Source organism: Falco peregrinus, chromosome 2 (genome assembly GCF_023634155.1).
Source record: "Falco peregrinus isolate bFalPer1 chromosome 2, bFalPer1.pri, whole genome shotgun sequence".
NCBI lineage: Eukaryota > Metazoa > Chordata > Aves > Falconiformes > Falconidae > Falco > Falco peregrinus.
The window spans coordinates 90220954-90241094 of NC_073722.1; the positions used below are offsets into that span (position 1 = coordinate 90220954).

Genomic DNA, 20141 nt, shown 5'->3' on the forward strand with positions numbered 1-20141 from the left:
TTTGTCTAAAAGATGGGGAAAAGGCAGGTTCAAAGACTATGTCTGGTGAAAAGGAGCTGGGATTTGATGGGGAAAGCATGTGTACCAGCAACTGAGTAGAATTTCAGGTAAAATTCAAGTACCCACTCAACAAGGAATTAGGAATTGGAACATAATGTGGGCTGTCTCAACAGAGCATACTTTTTTGAGACAGTTTCAAGGAATGCTGATAACAATATTTTCCTTTGTTTTCTTGGTAGTCATCTATGAATGCAGTGGGATCTCTCTCTCTGCTTTCACCTGGTAGAGTGCTCCCACAGCTCATCAGCACTATCTCAGCATCAATGGAGAACCCAGCTCTGTGCCAGGTTACTCGAGAGGAATTTGCTATCATGAAGACTCCAGAGGGAGAACTGTATGACAAGTCTATAATACAGAGGTAAGACTATAGTTTCTTTTTGCTGTGCACCTGGGGATTGATGGCTGCTGGCACCTAGCCGGTTGGCAAGTGGGTTTGTCAGATGCTCTTTCTGGACAGGAGTTCCCGGATTTGTGTGCCTGGATCTTAGTCCAGAGCAGTGCTGATTCTTTTCTCTACTTTTCCTTCTCAGTGCTCAACAGGATAGTATGAAAAAGGCTAACATGAAGAGGGAGAACAAAGCTTATTCTTTCAAGGAACAAATCATTGAGCTGGAGCTGAAGGAGGTGAGTTGATGGCACAGGAAAGCCAGGCTGGTCAGAACCTTCACTACATGAACCTTTGCATGGCTTCTGTTGGGAAAGATTCTCTGAACTTCTTTGAATACCTGATTGTTGTCTTTTCTTGTATCTGTATGCATCAGTTTTTCTCTGTATTTGTATCAATTTATGTGGTGGTCTACTTGTTTCAGAGTGTGCTTACTTGTTTGTAATACCCGATTTTTCCCTTCATTTCATGTTCAATGTATGTTGTGTAACTTTTTTGGTCAGGGTTGTTAAATAGGTGCTTCCATCTTGTTGACAGCCAGCAGTTCTGTTGAGTCTGGCCAGAGCAGTGGGTGTAGGTGCGGGGAAGAATTTGGTGAAAGGAAGGGAATGTACCAGGTTGACTGGAGAAGTCTTTTATTGGAGGTTGACTTTTGTTTGCTCTAGGGAGGATGACATGCCCATCCACTGTAGAAAGAGCTGGACAGTTCTTTTTGATGATGTCAAATAGTTTGTGACAGATTGAAATGTGGGAGAAACTGATGTCATTCTGCTAATGGGACGCTAAAGTGTCAATCTGCTGATTCCCACTCTGTGTCTTCACTTAAGAGTGATATACTTGGAAGAATATTTTGATGCTGTTTTAAAAGTGAAGTGCAAAAAACGCCAATGTGTCCAACTTTCCTATCTGGTGGAGGGGATGGTGTTAATGGCTCCCAGTTATTAATGTCTATGGTGCTCTACTGCAGGAAATAAAGAAGAAGAAAGGAATAAAGGATGAGGTGCAGCTGACTAGTAAGCAGAAGGAGCTGATGCATGCACAGCTGGAAAGGGAGTCTCAGATAAGAAAACGGCTGAAGGAGGTAAGCCTCGATGGTCCTTTTTGCCAGCTCTGCAGCTACCATGACCCAAGTCATTTTGATGTAAGGAAAATGGAGTAGCATAGAGAATGTTTGACAAAACCCGATTTCCTTGTTTCATTAGAAATCAGATTTAACAGCTTGATTTTTTCCCTATGGAAGATCTTATGATAACCTTTTAAATTGTTTCTCTTACAGCTTGATAATGAGCTGGAAACAGCTCTAGGACTCCTGGATGCTGTTATAAAGAGAAAGCCTCCTGGTCTAACTCAGTACATCCCTGGTCTTGTTGGTTCCTTCTTGCCACTTTTTCGATCACCTTTGGCTGCTCCAAGGGTTAAGAAACCTTTTCTTTCCTTAGCTTCCTGTGTTATGCCTGCCCGACTGAAAACCTTAGGTTAGTATTTGCAGTTGCTGTTTAAGGGCAGGGTGTATTTTATGGCACAAAAGTGAAAATTCATGCTCCTTACAAGCTGTGGATCATGACCATGTACCACAGACAGCCAAGCAGAAAAACCACCCTGGAACAGTGCTTAGGGTGATGACTGATGTCCCTGAGATCCTGCTGCTGGATAGCACTGGGTCCAAAGACAAGGACTTATCTAGCCATCGTGACCATGTCTCAGTAGCAGTTGGTCGCAATTGGACTGTCTCCCCTGTGCGGTTTGGAGTGTAACTCACAGGTGTAACTGTTGTGAAGCTGTCCCCTGTAAGCCTTCGGGCTGTGCTTCCTTCTCTGTGCAGCCTGGGCTGTTGTACAGAGCTTTGTTGTAATTCTTGGGGCTCTGCTCCTGGGGACTTTTCTCTCGAGAAATCTTTGGGTTTAGTCTTCTCACAGATTCTTTATTCTTTCATACCAGGTACTTTAGTGAGCCATGTGACCTTGCGCCTGATGAAACCAGAATGTGAATTAGATGAATCCTGGTGTCAAGAAGAGCTGCCTACTGCGCTGAACAGAGTTGTTGGCTTGCTGCATGCCCATACCATTCCTAGCCGAACAGGCAAGGGAGAGCCAGGTAAGAAGTGGTGTAGATGCCTCTGACACCTTCTCCCCCACCAATATGTCTGCGAGCTGTGTTAGTTCTGATGGTTTGTATAATGTTTTATAGGTGAGACTTAACTTTTTTTAAAAAATCAGATAAGTTTTCATAGATATGAAAAACTTAAAGGTTTTTTTTTTGTGGTAGTAGTAGAAATGATGTTACAAGTATAGTAAACATAGAAACGAAATAACAGTATTTTTTTCTTAGAATAGTTCATACAGAAATAATAGTAGTGAAATTAAGGCTCATCTTTGCCAAGGACAGTTCCTACCTTTCAACACCACTTAGCATAAGTGGAAAGACAAAATAATTGCTTGTTATCTGTGATCTCAGCAGCGAAGTACCTGTGGCCCCTGCTTGTTTGCTATGTTGTTGCTGCAGTTCATGAATATTTTATTCTGGCATGGTTGTAAAAGAAGCAGTTCTTTCCCACTCTAACATAAAGGCAAGCACCAATATTTCAATATTTTTACAGTGCAAGAATATGATCTGCATTAAAATGAAACTTGTTTTCTTGATTTTTTTTTTTCTTTTTTTTTTTTTCTCCCCACCAGCTTAGTTTTAATCTAGATCACTAGAATCTGCTTCATGCTAGAGTGCACAAGTACTTGTGCCATTACAGAAGAGGGAGGGTAGGTGTGCTTCCTTAGGGGCAGGGATGGCTTAGGCTGTCTTAAAGCATCTGGTGTACTGTAGTGATAGACGTGGTTCATCCAGGCTTTGGATAGTTCCTCCAGCTCAATCAAAAGCTCCTGTGGTAGATGATGGTTTATAATTTTTAAAGGGAAACGTAGGATTCCGTTTGGTCCCTTACCCCAGTTCAGTTTTCCTTTTAGCTGTTCTGTTGCCAGTCAGAGCTGCAGTTGTGTGGTTATGGCACATGTAATCTTCACAGCTGAATAGCAGCAATTGACCGTGGTAAGCACCACTTCAGTGCTGAACATCTCAGTGATAATTCAGAGTCTCCACTATACAATTAATTTCCATAGTAAGTGCAAGTTCAGTAACATTTAAATCCATTTTCAGGCTTATTTCCAGAAAGTAGTAGAAGTATTGTCAAGATTTCCTGCAGTGCTTAATGAAATTAATATCTGATTATTTTTTTTCATTTATGCAAGAGAAAGGAAGTCGGTTCCATAGCACTTTGTCAGACAAGTCATGTTATATAATCAAATTATTTTTCCTCATTTTCAAAGTTCTTTGGAGTCTTGCAGTATTACTAGCAGAGGTTAGTTTAGGTTTCTCAGCTTACCATGAAGCCTAAGACAGACCGTACCTTTTTATAATATGAATGATAAATTTTATCATTCATTGCTGAAATGTCAAGATACACTTTATAATCCTTTTTTGCGCTGGTCAGTACCAGCTCCTGTGTTAATAGGACATTTATCTTTTCAGATAAAGCTTTATTCCTCCTGCTGCATATAGAGGGATGGTTGTTTAAGCCTAAAAATATCTGGCCAATAACTGCAAAAAAAAAAAAAAGCATAAAAGCAGACAGACACTGAGCAGAGAAAAATCCCCATCAGAAATGGAGGGGGGGTTCCCTAAGATATTCATGTTAGTTAGGAGCTCACAGTGTGTTTGTTATTTAATATTTCTCCCTTGAACTACTTTTGCAGTATCTATGCCCTACATAAGCTGACTAATACTGCAGTATTGTATCTGCAGTGCTCTTAATCTGCATCTTAGAAATTTAAAATCTGGCGTTCTCTGACAGCATAGAGAGGATATAGAAAGCAAACATTTTCCTTAGACATCTAATAACGTTAATTTTAACTGGACTAACTGTGAGGAGCATTTGTTATGTCCCATAGTCAAGCCCCTGTGAGAAGGAAGAAGCAAAATCTTTAACAAAGGGAATCCAAAAGCTTTATAATTTTTTAAGAGGAGAGGGGAGTTGAGAATTGCACCGGTATTAGAGGAACCTCGTTCTCAAGAATCCAGTGGGAAACTGGAGTGACAGGTTAGCTAGGTTGGTAGGAAGTGTTCAAAGGGAATGTAGCTAGTGAACAGGTCCCTGTTTTGGGACAAACGAACTTTAGAAGTGCATTAGTTAAATTATCAGATTCCTGTGTGGATTCCTCCTGCTCAGAAGTAAAATTGATTGTAATGGGTTTTTTGTCATTTGTTTGTTTGGGTTTTTTAGTTTAGTGCATTTTAATTCTCAGGGTGTACACACAAACTAAATGCACTTTACATAATAGCTTTTATTTCAGATTTGGTTGTGATGAATTTGATTTTGTGTTCCATCCCCGCTGCCCACAGATATTTCCAGGATAGACAAAACCTCAGTTTTGCCTGCTTCTCTACTTTAATCCATTGAACTGTTTCAATTTCATTTATGGTGTGTATTTTTGCATTGTCAAATCATTGGAAGTAATTTGGAATTCTAATGTGGCTTTAATTAAAGCCAGCTCATTGGTGTAGCAAGCAACAACATTCGGTAGAATCACAGAATCATTTAGGTTGGAAAAGACTCTTTAAGATCATCAAGTTCAACCACTGACCTAACACTGAAATGCCAGATGTCACTGTTGGAACCATGCTGTTGCCGCTGTTGAGTTGCCAAGTGGCAGAGGCTAACAGGGGGCTGGCTGCGTGCACTGCTTCAAACAGGCTAAGCTTGGTCTGTGTGGGTTAAGTCCAGGCGCACATGAAACAGTGTCCTTTAGCCAGGGTGTTTCTAGGGGCATAGAAATACTTACAGTCACTTAGCATGTTTGGGCATAAGGCTGAAGCTGGCCACATCCATCGTGAGCTGCCAAGGTGTACGTTTTATACCAGTCAATATTATAAAACAAAGATGTGAGAGGATCAGCTATGCTTATGGGACTGTTCTTCCTTTTTGCAGGTGCTGCTCCGTTATCAGCTCCAGCATTTTCCTTAGTCTTTCCTCTCCTAAAGACGGTTATGACTGAGACACCCCATGACAGTGAAGACAAGGAGGAGTTCCTGGTCAAGATTCTGCAGATCCTTACGGTCCATGCTCAGCTGAGATCATCGGCAAATGGCCAGGCTTTGCTGGTGGATGAGGTAAGTGAGAACTGTGAGGATCAGATGACCTCCTTCAACAGTTGTTTGGATGAAGCATGGGATAAAACAGCTAATGTGTGAAGTGGACAAAGCAGATTAATTCTTCGAGTTAGGTTTACCAATGTAAGATTGTTTCCATCACAGGCTTTGGATACCTGTCCAGCCCTAGGTTTTGATTGTGGTTTTTATAAAGAGTGTCATACAGTGGCAAGGTACTTTGGAGTCACAAGACATAAAGCTTTTTCTCCTCCCTCTGCCTCCCCTGCCCCTGCTCCAACCTTTCAGAACGGCCCAGAGTTGCTGCCCCGGAGGGACATGCTAGTTCTGCTAAGCCGGGTGATAGGAACAGGTTCTCCACGGTTACAGGTGAGTCCTCAGCTTCATAACCACAGCCAGGATTCTGCCGAAGTTTCATCAGCATCTACATGAAGGAAATACACCCACTTGGTTTAAGTCTCTGAGGCTGGTGGTTGATACGTTACCTATTTTCTCCTGTGTTTATGGTATTCCTGGAATAAAATGTCTGCGCCTTTTTCTCCTGTGGGTTTCATTACGCCAAATGTTCTTCCCTCTTCCACGGGTGATATTTTATTCCTTCTCTAAGGCCTTGCTCTGTCAAAGAAGTTTAGTAGTTGCTCCTCTGAGTGTTTGTTCTAAGGGATGAGATGGCAGAAAGGTCAATAATCATAACAGAAAGGCAAACAGACTGAATTTGTCTGTCCTTGTTTTTGTCATTGTTCTTAGAGAACTTCTTCTCTTGTAATAGCACTTAACCCCCACCCTGCACGTGCTTTGTCAGAAGTAGAGGCGGAATCTCTTAATACTTCCTCATGGCATTTTAGGTTTTGGCTTCCAATGCCCTGACGGCCCTGTGCACGAGCAGCAGTGGGGAGGACGGCTGTGCCTATGCAGAACAGGAGGAGATCGATGTGTTACTTCAGGCCCTGCAATCTCCATGCATGAATGTTCGAGATGCAGCTCTCAGGGTAGGTGGGAGTCATTCAGGGTCACACTGAATTGCTTAATTTTTTAGGAGGTGAATCTTCTGTCATACTGATGAAGAGAGGCTTCAGCTGTGATGCTGGCCTTTGGGCAGTGTGTCTGCAGGAGGCGGCAGTAGCTACTGAACAATAATGCTCTAAGTAACACTTTGTGCTGCATTTATCTTGCAAAAAGGAGTACTCGGGGTCTATCCACACCTTTGTTTTGTTAAAGCAGGTGTAGTTACGACATCTTGACATCTCCTGTTTACAGTTGCATAGAGCTTAGTCTTAAGGAGAGAAGTTGTCAAAAAATCCTATGTTTGTATGGAACCCATTGTTTTTGGAAAGCTTCTCACTTAGTCCCTTCTGAGAATATGAAAAGGAAAAAAAAAAAGAAGGTTGCTTGGTTTCCTTTGCCATGAAATAGATTTCAGGTTAGGTCACTGAGCTGGCTTCTCTGTACTTGGAGGCAGAAAAGACTGTAGTCACCAGAGTACAACCTAGTTGCCTCTCTGCACCTGGTCTGTGGAGCCCTGCTCTGGAGTTTCACCATCTCACCTGTTAGCACCAGCAAGTCCTTCATCAGCACAAGCAGTGTGCTGCACAAGCAAATGTGCATTTTGACACTTCCAACCACCAAGAGCTTGACTTGGCAAAAGTTTTAAGCGTTTTAAAGCATCTGTTTCTAAAATCAGGTCCTTACACTGATTTTTCTGTAAACTAATTCAGGGACTGATGGAGCTACAAATGGTTCTACCAACACCGGACAGTGATGAAAAGAATGGACTGAATCTGTTGCGTCGCCTTTGGGTAGTAAAGTTTGATGTTGAAGATGAGATTCAGAAGTTGGCAGAGAGGTAAGAGTTCCTCCTGGCTGACGGGACTGTGCGGGGACCTCTCTTGTGCTCTCCTCATGGAGCTCCTCTGGCAGGGGCTTTGCCTCCCTGATATTGACATGTAGCAGTGGCTTCTCTTGCTGAAGGGTGACCCGTCACCTCTTTGTGTGCACTGCAGGTTGTGGGAGTCCATGGGTCTGGAGCTGCTGCCTGACCTCTGTTCTCTGCTGATCAAAGATGTCATCTACCATGAAGAGGCAGTGCGACAAGCAGGTGCTGAAGCTCTTTCCAGAGCTGTAGCTCAGTATCGAAACCAAGCAGCAGAGGTCATGAATAAACTTACAGAGATTTACCAGGAGAAGCTCTATGTAAGTACTCTTGTCCTAAGGGGTAGACATGCATAAGCTTGTGCTTTATTTTATATTTTCTATAAATCGCTTTTCCTTTTGTCATGTGTGCATGAAGCCTACTGTTGCTGTGTTTGAGCTTATCCCAGGCTTTAATGTCTTGAGCCTCAAGTTACGAGCCAGTAATGGCATTGTACAGGTGGAAGGTATGCCTTGGGTGATACAGGAAGACCGTGGCAGAGCAGGGTCAGTTTAAGTCTTTCTGGGCCTAAGCTAGCTCTCTGCTGGTTTTTTTTTTACCATGCTGTTCTGCTAGTGGCATCATACCTCTCTGCAGTATTGTAAAATGGCATTGCAGGATCGGCTGACAGTATTCTCTGTTTGCATGTCCTTGGAAAAGGCATTCTGATTAAATTCTTTCTCCTTCCAGAGGCCACCTCCAGTTTTGGATGCTTTGGGACGAGTGATATCTGAATCACCACCTGACCAGTGGGAAGCAAGGTACAGTCATCTTCAGACTGATCTCACCACATCCTATGCATCCAAATGAGATGATGTAGATTTTTTATTTAGAAGATCAGGCAGCGGAGAAATAAGGAAATATTAAAGAAACTACATATATGCAATTGTGTTGACTTGCTGGTTTCATGTGTCTTTCTGATAGAGAATATTTATGCCCCTCAGGCAGGCTGGGCAGGCCAAACTGGAATGCTTTTGAGTTCCATCAAAATATTGGATGCTGCCTTCTCTATGTCCTGATAAGAGCAGAGTCCTTCCCTCTCAGACGGTCTGATTTTTGTCCTATCTTACTGCATTCCCACCTCTGTATGGGCAGTTGATTGTTTCAAGAGTGGCAGGGCAAGCCTTAATGAACTGGACGAATTCCAGTTTGGCTAATTACTTTTTGTCTACTTGTATGCCCTATCAGGTTTAATTGGAGATAATCTTGTTAGCTACCTGTCTTAAGCTAATCTGTTCTTTAGTGTTGATGCACCTTGTAAAGCTGCTGTATGTCAGCAGTAAATGAAGTGATCCTGATGTCTGTCTGTATTGGCCCGCGGATCAGTAATGCTTAATCAGGATGAAAGTCATTATATGGCTGGAGGATTGTTGTCCTTTTGGGAACCTGCAGCATGGGGTTATGTAATGAAATGCAAATAGGCTGGACACTCTGAGGCGCTTTGATTTCATAATGGTTCTCTCTCTCAGTTTTTGTAATTGTACTTCTGATTGCAAACATGATTGTGACCTCAGGCAAATTCTGACAAGTGACAGTAAGCTGACAAGCTCACCATCTTTACAGGTGTGGCATAGCTCTGGCCCTCAACAAGCTCTCACAGCATCTGGACAGCTCTCAGGTGAAGCCCCTCTTCCAGTTTTTTGTACCGGATGCTCTGAATGATCGCAGTCCTGAAGTCAGGAAGTGCATGTTAGATGCGGCTCTTTCGACGCTCAACACTCATGGCAAAGTAAGTCTGAACATTGCTCTCTCTAGCAGTGGAAAAAGATGGAATGAAAACGTAGTTACTGTGTTGGAGCATAGTTGGGGCGTTTTTAAATTATTTTTTTTTATGTCTTCAAGGTTGCTGTTACTTTTAACACCTGAAAACTTTCATGTAGTTGAAATTTTTGTGTGTTTGGAGTTGTTCTGTTAGTGACTAGTGTTGAAAAAGTGTAATTCTTCCCTGTCATTGCTATGGAAAAGAAATAGCCCTGAATCAACTGGAGTAATAAAGTGAAATCAGACCAGAGATCTTTTAATCCCAGGAAGGCCTCATGTAAAAGAAAACATGAAAGCTTGCTGATGGTTGGCTTAATTAAACTGAAATCAACTGAAGCCGTTCATCCTTCTTCTCACTGCTAGTCCTTCTCCAGAAGTGTTAGATGGGAGAGGTGTACAGGGTGTAAATTGCTCAGCTTCTGATTTCCTCACATGTGCCAGTCACCTCTTCTGGACAGCCCTCTGCATTCCTGTAAAGCCCCAGACAATTGGAGTGTTTTCATATTATTCATTCTTCTGTTTCTTAGAAAACTAGTGTGAAGTTTGTTTTGTGTTTCTGTTCTCCCTTTGCAAGTGGAGCAAGCAGAGGAGCAGGCACTGATGGTTAGGGTAGCAGTCTTGCCTAGCAGCTTACATTGCTTCTGGCAGGACATCATGCTGGCACATCTGGGGGATCAAGTATTTAAGAGCTAACTTCTGTCAAGCAGGAAATATTTGTTGCCTGTCAGGATGGCACAAGGTTTTATGTGACGTGACACATGAACTGTAAATATGGTGTGATTGTTCAGTTTGTTGGCTCAGAGAAGAACAAACAAGTCCACTGAGCATAGCAGATCTCATTCTGAGTGGACTCTAGTGGCAGGTTCTGTGGTTTTGTTTTTCAGGACAATGTTAACTCTCTCTTGCCAGTGTTTGAAGAATTCCTGAAAAATGCTCCTAATGATGCCAGTTATGATGCTGTCAGGCAAAGCGTGGTCATTCTGATGGGTTCACTGGCAAAACATCTGGACAAGAGTGACCCTAAAGTGAAACCAATTGTTGGCAAACTGATAGCAGCCTTGTCCACTCCATCTCAGCAGGTAGGTGCCTTCCTGGAGGAGTCCTCGGGTTCCATGCAGAGGCAGGTTAACAATATGGTACTTTTCGGGATGTCAGAGATGGAAAAATGGCTCTGGTGACAGAAGGCTGACATTGTGGGGGGAAGTTATGTTGGTGATGTTGGTGATGAAAATTTCATGATCTCATAGCTGGTGGGTTGTTTTACACAGGTTCAAGAGTCAGTGGCAAGTTGTTTACCACCTCTGGTGCCTGCAATTAAGGAGGATGCAGGTGGAATGATACAGAAGCTAATGCAGCTGCTTTTAGAGTCTGATAAATACGCTGAGCGCAAAGGTGCAGCTTATGGGCTGGCAGGCCTGGTGAAAGGCCTTGGCATCCTGTCTCTTAAGCAGCAGGAGATGATGACCACACTGACTGATGCTATCCAGGACAAGAAGAACTTCCGTCGGCGTGAGGGTAAGGGACAAAAGCTTTGCCCTCCAAATACTTAGTATTTCTCTTGTACCTACTACCATTACGGTCGGATCAAATGATACCTGAACCCCCTGTGCTTGGTTTATCTAGATTTATTTTACTAAAGTTTGCAGAGAAAGAAATGGGAAGTGTCTGTCATGAGGCCTTTGATTGTGTATAGCGTCCTAAAACTGCTCTGTTTGCATTGTGGTGGAAGAAGGGTTTCTGGTCCTGGACAATATGGGTGCACTCATCCCTCCTGTTTTCAGAGGCAGGTGTTGCTAGGGGTTGCTCCACTCCAGCTGGCCCGGAGGGGCCCTCACAGCCTGCTTGTCCCTTTTGTTGCTGAATGTTTCCTGTCCGTATTTCTGCTTACCTAAGCCAGGCCTCGGGGGACTGCTACGTGTTTTTAATGCTACCGGGCTGCTTGCTCTTTCTGAGACCAGAAACCCCTACAACAGCACTAGCCATTAGTGCAAGAAGGCAAGAGAATTTCAGCTGTGAGATTTGCGTGCTTTTGGAGAAATTCGTAGTTATATCTTCTTTTTCCATCCCATTTAAATACAGTTGTATTTTCCTCTGACTGTCCTTTCTGGTTTTTTTTAGGGGCTCTGTTTGCCTTTGAGATGCTCTGCAGCATGCTTGGAAAGCTCTTTGAACCTTATGTGGTTCATGTGCTACCTCACTTGCTGCTTTGTTTTGGAGACGGGAACCAGTATGTGCGAGAGGTAAGGTGCCTTACATTTCTGAGAACATAGAGTGTTAAGAGAAAACCAGAATAAAATGGATATGAATACTGTTTGTAACCAAGCAAACTGAGCAGGTGACCTATCCCTTGAGATACCGCTACTAACAACTGATCTTAATAGCTGACAGCATCTTACTTCATTGGCCATTAATTGGGAGCTACTTGGCTAACCACATTGTTGTACTTAGCCACTATTTTACGTGAAGGCTTTGTTCCCACTGGGTCTCTGAGGAAAGAAAAAACACGCCTTGTGGCACAGCTTGTAAATGTTCTCTTCTCCTTGGAGGCTGCAGATGACTGTGCCAAAGCCGTGATGAGCAACTTGAGTACTCATGGAGTGAAGCTGGTTTTGCCATCACTTCTTGCAGCACTAGAAGAGGAATCTTGGAGAACTAAAGCTGGTATGGACCAATATCTGACTGACGTGACTGAGAGTAACCCACAGTCCCCTTTGCTGTCATTCCCCTTTATTCCTTCATCCCTACAGATGGCCGTGATAGTTTATTGTCTCATAAGGGACTGTGAAACTTAGAGCTTGTGAGATACCAATGAATTCCCTGACAGATTTGAGCAGGTTTTTTTTCCCCCCAGAAGATTCAAGGGACACTTTTTACCCCCTATCTCTCTAGGACTCCAGAAGCTGGAGTTTTCCTCCCCTGCTTCTTTTCTGTGGTACAAACAAAACAAAAAAGAGTTTTTGATGTCTTTAAGTGGCATAATGCATTTCATCCATTCTGTGTGTTCTCTGACTGGTAGATTTGAGTTTGAGGTAAATGTGATCATATTCTCATATCTCTTCTTAATACCGTGTATTGTTTTGTGCTGCTTTTTTTTCCTCTTTTTGTGTACTTCATGCACAGGATCAGTGGAACTGCTGGGGGCTATGGCATACTGTGCTCCCAAACAGCTCTCTTCCTGCTTACCCAATATTGTGCCAAAACTTACTGAAGTGCTCACAGATTCTCATGTGAAGGTGCAAAATGCAGGTCAGCAAGCTCTCAGGCAGATTGGGTCTGTCATCAGGAATCCAGAGATCCTGGGTAAGAACTTTCTGCATCTCTAATGTCCTGACACGACCGTGGTTCATACTAGCAAGGTTTATATTCGCAACATTTACATTGTTTGCATTCACCGCAATGCAAACTTCTATAGGAAATGAAACTACTCCTAGAAAAGTATTAACATGGGAGCTTAGCAGCAGCTGTCTGCTTCAAGGCTTTTTGAATGCTCCTGTGCATTTTGTAAGCTAATGTTAATAGGGTTTCCTGTGTTGCCTATGCTCCTCGTTGTTTAGAAGGATTTAAAACATCCTGTGAAAGAACACCAGCTCACCCTGACTGTGGTTTTGTTTTATGTGCAACTACAGTCTTTTCTCTCCTTTTTTAAAACGTTCAGCAATCGCTCCAGTTCTGTTGGATGCTCTCACGGACCCCTCCAGGAAGACCCAGAAGTGTCTGCAGACTCTACTGGATACCAAGTTTGTCCATTTCATTGATGCCCCATCCTTAGCACTGATCATGCCAATTGTCCAGAGAGCTTTTCAAGATCGTTCCACAGACACCAGGAAGATGGCTGCCCAGATCATTGGGAACATGTACTCCCTGACTGATCAGAAGGTATGGTGATATAAGCGCTCTCTAACCATATGCTGTATTTACTGTGTAGTAGATAACACAGCAAACACTAGGGAGAATTTATTTGGTTTGGGGATTTTGCTGTTAACGTAGACAATATTAGAATCCGTGCAGCTTTAATTAAATGTATGTAAATGAACAGATAATGGCTATAAAGACAGTGACAATTCTCAAGTGCTTAAGACTGTCGGCTCTGTACTTTGGTCATCTAGTTATTACCAGATTGATCCCTGCAAAAAGGTCTTGTAATTTTTACCATATAAGAAATGCCTTGGCAAACAAACAAGCAAAACCCAGTACCAGTGAAACATGGATCAGCTGCTTAGAAATGGATCCAGGGTTTGTTTGAAAAGTATTTCTAGAACCTCGCTGTGGGCTAGAGATCTATGTTTAATTTTTGTGCCTTTAAACCTTGTGTAAATGTTGAGTGTGTTGGATTTTCCTTAGATACAAAGTGTTGGGCTGTCGGTGAGCATCAAAAAGGTTTTGAGTGATCTGCACAGAACTAGTGTTGTTTCTTGGACTTGCAGGACAATCCAGCGTGCTTATTTGCGGCTTTGTGAAAGCAACGGATCGAAGTCTCAGGATGTTAAGGATGATTGTTACTAATAAGGGGCTGAATGCCCTTTACGTGAAGGTGACATACGTTTCTTTCTCGTTTTGAATCTAGTTCTTACTCTTCGGGCTCTTTGTTTCAGGATCTGGCTCCTTACCTACCCAGTGTGACTCCTGGACTGAAGGCGTCTCTGCTGGATCCTGTACCTGAAGTAAGTCTTCTGTACAAATACAGTTTGTCTTTCAGTGCATTAGGTTGGACTTCGTCCTGATCTTCTGTAGATATGTAATCAGACACATCTGTCTTAATAATTTTGACTGGATATTTTGCAAATCTCTGTTTTTCCTGTCCTTGAGGTGCGTACAGTGTCTGCAAAGGCGTTGGGAGCCATGGTGAAGGGTATGGGAGAATCGTGCTTTGAGGATTTGTTGCCATGGCTGATGGAGACCCTGACATATGAGCAGAGCTCAGTGGATCGATCTGGTGCTGCTCAAGGTGGGAACAGCTGTGTCTGAACACTGAGCTTAGACTTTCTCTGGTTAAATCTGTTAAATCAGATCAGCTGCTTGTTGCTTGTGTATATCATCTCTGTTCCCTGCCTTTTTGTGCCCAGGTCTGGCTGAAGTTATGGCTGGGCTGGGGGTAGAAAAGCTGGAGAAACTTATGCCAGAGATTGTAGCTACTGCCAGTAAAGTGGATATTGCTCCACATGTACGAGATGGTTATATCATGATGTTCAACTACCTGCCAATTACCTTTGGAGACAAATTCACTCCCTATGTTGGTCCCATCATTCCTTGTATCCTTAAGGTATGTAGCAGAGGCCTGAAGAGTTTTATTTATTAGAGGATAAAAAGAAGCCTGCAGAGTATTTTAAGCATCATTTCTAGTAATTGTGGGGTGTGCAGAGACTTGTCCAGCATGGCTGGACTATTAAAAAAGATATTTAAAAAATGATAAATTATTTTTTCCTCCAAGTTATTTGCTTGCTGTCTTGTTTTGTAGTCACTAGTAATTTCTTGAAATCAGCTTTGTGCATTCACAGCTCTGTAGTTCATTTACTTCTCATGGCTGAGAGAGGAAACATTGTTTTGTTTTCCTGCTGTTGGTTTTGTATCTTGTGCTGAAAAACTCCAGCTTTCACAGACACTTTTCTGTGTCTCTTTTTAAGGCACTGGCAGACGAGAATGAGTTTGTGCGGGATACTGCCCTGCGTGCTGGCCAGAGAATCATAAGTATGTATGCAGAGACTGCCATTGCACTGCTGCTGCCACAGCTGGAGGATGGCCTGTTTGATGACTTGTGGAGGATAAGGTAAGGGATAACCATCTTACCTGCAGGCATTTCTCTTCCATGGCTGAAAAACTGGTGTGATTCAGACTCTGTGTTGCTCCTCAGGGAAATGCAGAGACCTCCTGGGTAGCAAAAGCAAGCATCTCTTTGCTTGTGGATTAAAATATGATGCTTTATGGCACTGAGTCTGCAAAGCCCTGCCAGCTCTGGATCAGGTTTCCTGGTACCTGCAGAGCATTCCTGCTAGATTATTAATTCTGGTATTGAATCTGAAACACACTTCAAGGCAGTTGATATGGCAATATTTAGCCCTCATATATTCTTTTGATTTTTCAAAATGCTGAGTCAGTTGTTCTCCTGTGTATGGAAATGTGCAGTGGAGCGCTCACAGCTAATAGTAATTGCTCAGAGATTAGCCGTACTAAAAGGCTTCTGTCAGCTGAGTGCAGATGAGTGCACTTATCCCAGGTGAGTATCTTTTGGGTTGAGACAGATGCTGGCAACACCATGTTCCCTTTTAGACTCCAGGCTATTCCCTGATTAATTGCTTTGATACGGGAATTCTCTTAGCCCCTTCCAGTTTGGAATTCATTCCTTCCCTTTCTCTTTGGCATGCTTCTCAGCCATGTAGGCAGGCTGAGCCTTAGATATCAGCCCATGCAGCGTTTCGGTGCTGACCTAACTCTTTGCCTTGCATTTTGCTCGTGTCTGTATTTGACATATTGTCATATTTGGTCAGGTATTGCCTGAATACCCTGCTCGTAACACTTAACTTGCTCCTGTTGCCAGGTTTAGCTCAGTTCAGCTCCTTGGAGATCTTCTCTTCCATATCTCAGGAGTCACTGGAAAAATGACCACAGAAACTGCCTCAGAGGATGACAACTTCGGAACAGCCCAGTCAAACAAGGTAAAGCTGTTTTTGTCTGTTGTGCCTTTTTTTTTATTTTATTTTTTAATTTTAAATCGGCATGGAAGGCCTGCTGGAAAGACATGTTGAATGATCATGTATTTTATTCTTTTTTTTAAGTTTCAGCAGTGGATAATACAATTTCGTGATACTTCTTTTCAGGCTATTATTAATGCTCTTGGTGTGGAGAGGAGGAACAGGGTGCTGGCTGGGCTGTACATGGGCCGCTCTGACACCCAGCTGGTAGTGCGTCAAGCCTCCTTACACGTCTGGAAGATTGTAGTTTCAAACACTCCTCGCACACTGCGTGAAATTTTGCCAACCCTCTTTGGGCTTCTGCTGAAATTCTTGGCCAGTACTTGTGCAGATAAGCGAACGGTGAGAAATTGAGTAATGCCTTCCTGTTACTGCAGCTGATCATATAAACTATTTGAAATTGAGTAATGCCTTCGTGTTACTGCAGCTGACCGTATAAACTTAATTCCTGAAGAACACAGGATAATTTTTTTCTGTGAACCACTGTCATTAATTTAACTGTTCTGAGTATGTCTGAGTGCTCTCTTGGCTGAATGCAGCTGTGGTGACAGTAAAACTGTTTTTCTATGTTTATTTATAATCACAGTGTTTCCATTCCTACTACTTTGTCTATACTGTGTACAGTAGTTTATGGTCAAAAATGAACATTTGCTCACTGTTCATCTTCCTAAGTTTTATAAAACAGGGAAATAGTTAATTAATACACTTTTGGGGACAGGTTGCAGCACGGACATTAGGAGACCTTGTCCGAAAGTTAGGAGAGAAGATCCTTCCTGAAATCATCCCTATTCTAGAAGATGGACTGAAGTCAGACAAGAGTGATGAGAGGCAAGGAGTCTGCATTGGGTTGAGTGAGATAATGAAATCTACCAGCAGGGATGCGGTAAGTTATGTGGAAGGTGAAATCTCCAGTTTCCTAGAAATTTATGTTATGATACAGGTATTGCAGATGAGACAGAACAATACAGCTTAGTGCTGGACTTGTTCTATGGACTGAATTCAGTCTCCTAACTAACCTGAGTTGCTGTTCAGGCAAATATACGCATTTGTATCTGTCGATAAATGTAAAACATGGCACAGTTCTGACTGCTATGAGATACAATAATAGAAATCATCCACTAGGTAGCCTTAGAGCACTGCAACTGTTTGTGTTGATTAATCCTGTTTTTCTTCCAGTATATTTCAAGTGAACTCTAATTCAGTTTCATCTGTGCAAATTCTGTATTCTTAGCTACTTTACTGAGATGCATGTGTCTGTTGTGCTTTAGACATTCTGTAATTTTATCTCTGCATATTTAGGTACTCCTTTTCTCAGAGTCTCTAGTTCCTACGGTGAGAAAAGCACTGTGTGACCCTCTAGAAGAAGTCAGAGAGGCTGCAGCTAAAACATTTGAACAGTTGCACTCCACAATTGGACATCAAGCTCTTGAAGACATCCTGCCATTTTTGCTGAAGCAGCTGGTAAGCATTGCTCAACAATTAGTCAACAATTGATTAATCAAGTTGTAGGACAGGTTTTGAATAATTAGCTTAAAGGAGGAGGACAGTTGTAGTGGCGGGCCTTCCAGTGAATGGCAGCTCTGTTTTGTCTCCTCCATGGAGTTATCCTAGCCATTGGTAGGGAAGGTCTTGTGGCTAAAACATCGGCCTAAGAAAAATGCTACATCTGGCTGTGCCGCCGTCACCAGCTGAAGTTGCTTGGCCACCCATGTAAAACAATATAGGATCAAACAAGACGAGGCTTCGAAGTTTTAGCCCCTTTAGTAATATATGTTCTGATGCAACAGAAGAGCTTGGTTTGGGTTTTTGCTATATAGTATGAGAGCATTTTTGGATAGAAGGACTTTTGTGTTGGTTGTATGATCACATGGTAAATTGTCACTTGAAATAGGGTTTAGCTTAGCTTGGGGTGTCACAAATCATCTCTCAGGTTTGTAACTTTCTTTCTCCTGGTAGGATAATGAAGAGACGTCTGACTTTGCTGTGGATGGTCTTAAACAAGTTATGGCTGTCAAGAGCCGTGTGGTGCTGCCTTACTTGGTGCCAAAGGTACAACTGGAAACAAATTTTAAACTTCAGAACTGTGCGTTTTCCTCTGCTTGCTTCCAGTTTCCTTTAGACTGATATGTCAAAAGGAACAGCATAGTTTGAAATTTTCTTCTGATTTTATGCTCAAAACCATTGTTATTTAGGTTGTGATGCATAAATTTTTCATGTTACAGATGAAGTGAGATTCCTTCTGAAAAAACTTTCTGCTTGTTTTTTTTTTTTGTTTTTTTTTTTTTTTTTAGCTGACTACTCCCCCTGTGAACACCCGTGTGCTAGCTTTCCTCTCATCAGTGGCAGGGGATGCTCTGACACGGCACTTGAGTGTCATCCTGCCTGCTATGATGTCTGCGCTGAAAGAGAAGCTGGGGACTAGTGAAGAGCAATTGGCAAGTAGCATGGCTCAGCTCTTTGTTATGACAAGTTGCCTGAAGATAGTGCTTCAGGTTTACTTCTCAGCACAGAATCTGGGTTCTCTAGATTCACAGATTGCATGTTTTAATTCAGTCCATTAGAGCTTCTTCGGGATGAGTCTTTTTGCCTGGTGGCATATTGTGAATCGAAAAACGTGTGCTTTCCAAATCTATTTGTATGCATATAGAAGTCTCTTTGGCCTGCAACAAGATACAATTCTCCATTTACTTACTCTTGGAGAACTGCCAGAGTGTCTAGTTAACTTTATATTTATTCTTGGTGTAGAAGACTGAGAGATTAAAGGGCTGAAGGGAGGAAATCTCCTATTTTGCATGCAGTACTCCTCCTGTATGGCTTTCTGAAACATCTAGTGTTTGGACTCCATTGAACATCCTGGAGTTGTGACTGCAGACAGACATGTACACAAATTGGTGAATTAGGAACGTGAGTGACAGAGTCCCGCTGGCTGGCTGCTGTAGATGCCCGTTAGATCAGCTTCTATCCCCAAGTCTGCCTGGGGATCTCTAATGTACCCACAGACGTGCTTGTAATTAGTATTATGATGCACAGCATTAAAGTACCTTAAAAAAAAAAAATGTTATCTGACAAAAGGCACAGTCTTCAACGGATGAGTTAGGTGGGGGAGATGGAGATACTGATTTTTGTAAATTAGCCCTTCTGCAGCTGGAAAGCAAGCTGTACAGCAATCAGTTCAGCAGAGTTTGGTCACCTGTTAAATTTTAGAGTTGGCTACATACTTATCTCTGCTGCAGGACTGAATCACGCCTTTAATGGTGATGCAACTATCTATTTAATGAGAAACAATTAGTAAGTGGGGTATGTTGGTAGTATTTCCCTAAGACATAATGCTGTGGATAACATGGGAAACCTGGGGCTAAATCTGGCTTTGTTCTGTTTGAGAGTTAACGTAAAGTTAATTTGAACTCTTTAGGAGATGGCAAACTGCCAGTCTGTAATCCTGTCTGTGGAAGATGATGCTGGACAAAGAATTATAACTGAAGATTTACTAGAAGCTACCCGCAGCCCTGAGCTGGGAATGAGACAGGCGGCAGCTGTCATTCTGAACATCTACTGCTCCAAGACAAAAGCAGACTATACTGGTCATCTCAAGAGCTTGGTTTCAGGCTTGATACGTCTATTTAATGATACCAACCCTGTAGTTCTGAATGAAAGCTGGGATGCACTTAATTCCATCACCAAGGTGAGGGGCAGCTTAAAAAGGTTACAGTGGTAATAATGCCTGGCAAGGAGAAAATGGGGATACCTGGTAAAATATGGCCTAAATTGAGCCTTCTGTTTTGATTGTAAACTATGTTTACATTTGCAAACCCTGCAAAGATTTGAGAATTGTAAGATGACCTTGACTTCAACTTTGTGAGTGAGGAGGTGGGAAACAGGTGTCTTCTCTTGACACACCTGAGAGTAATTCACAAAGAAGAGCTGGTTGCCCTGTTGCCTCATATTTGTCTTACCCCTCTCTCCTGCAGAAATTAGATGCTGGGAACCAGCTTGCTCTCATTGAGGACCTGCACAAGGATATCCGGATTGTGGGGAATGAGGCCAAAGGCGAGCATGTGCCGGGATTCTGTATTCCTAAGAAGGTAAAGGGTCAGAGTGAGCATGGGTTCGTCACAGCCCCAGTACCTCACCTTTTGGGGAGCTGACTGATACGACTTTACAGGTATTATTAGAAGCAGTGCCTGTT

General features: G+C 42.6%; 1 protein-coding gene across 2 annotated transcripts in view; it reads left to right on the forward strand.

Moving 5' to 3' along the window:
- GCN1 (GCN1 activator of EIF2AK4) overlaps positions 1–20141 on the forward strand; it is a 43456-nt gene that overhangs the window by 15267 nt on the left and 8048 nt on the right. For both annotated transcript variants that reach the window (XM_055795304.1, XM_055795305.1), the window contains exons 21-50: positions 240–418; positions 591–684; positions 1413–1526; positions 1722–1920; positions 2384–2539; positions 5421–5602; positions 5888–5968; positions 6445–6588; positions 7315–7442; positions 7600–7789; positions 8199–8269; positions 9072–9237; positions 10154–10348; positions 10538–10784; positions 11388–11509; positions 11816–11930; positions 12390–12569; positions 12925–13145; positions 13862–13930; positions 14076–14214; positions 14333–14529; positions 14891–15033; positions 15802–15919; positions 16082–16297; positions 16674–16838; positions 17255–17416; positions 17912–18004; positions 18247–18390; positions 19368–19637; positions 19924–20037. In XM_055795304.1, coding sequence (XP_055651279.1) covers positions 240–418; positions 591–684; positions 1413–1526; positions 1722–1920; positions 2384–2539; positions 5421–5602; positions 5888–5968; positions 6445–6588; positions 7315–7442; positions 7600–7789; positions 8199–8269; positions 9072–9237; positions 10154–10348; positions 10538–10784; positions 11388–11509; positions 11816–11930; positions 12390–12569; positions 12925–13145; positions 13862–13930; positions 14076–14214; positions 14333–14529; positions 14891–15033; positions 15802–15919; positions 16082–16297; positions 16674–16838; positions 17255–17416; positions 17912–18004; positions 18247–18390; positions 19368–19637; positions 19924–20037 — 4614 coding nt within the window. The remainder of the gene's footprint in view (positions 1–239; positions 419–590; positions 685–1412; positions 1527–1721; positions 1921–2383; positions 2540–5420; positions 5603–5887; positions 5969–6444; positions 6589–7314; positions 7443–7599; positions 7790–8198; positions 8270–9071; positions 9238–10153; positions 10349–10537; positions 10785–11387; positions 11510–11815; positions 11931–12389; positions 12570–12924; positions 13146–13861; positions 13931–14075; positions 14215–14332; positions 14530–14890; positions 15034–15801; positions 15920–16081; positions 16298–16673; positions 16839–17254; positions 17417–17911; positions 18005–18246; positions 18391–19367; positions 19638–19923; positions 20038–20141) is intronic.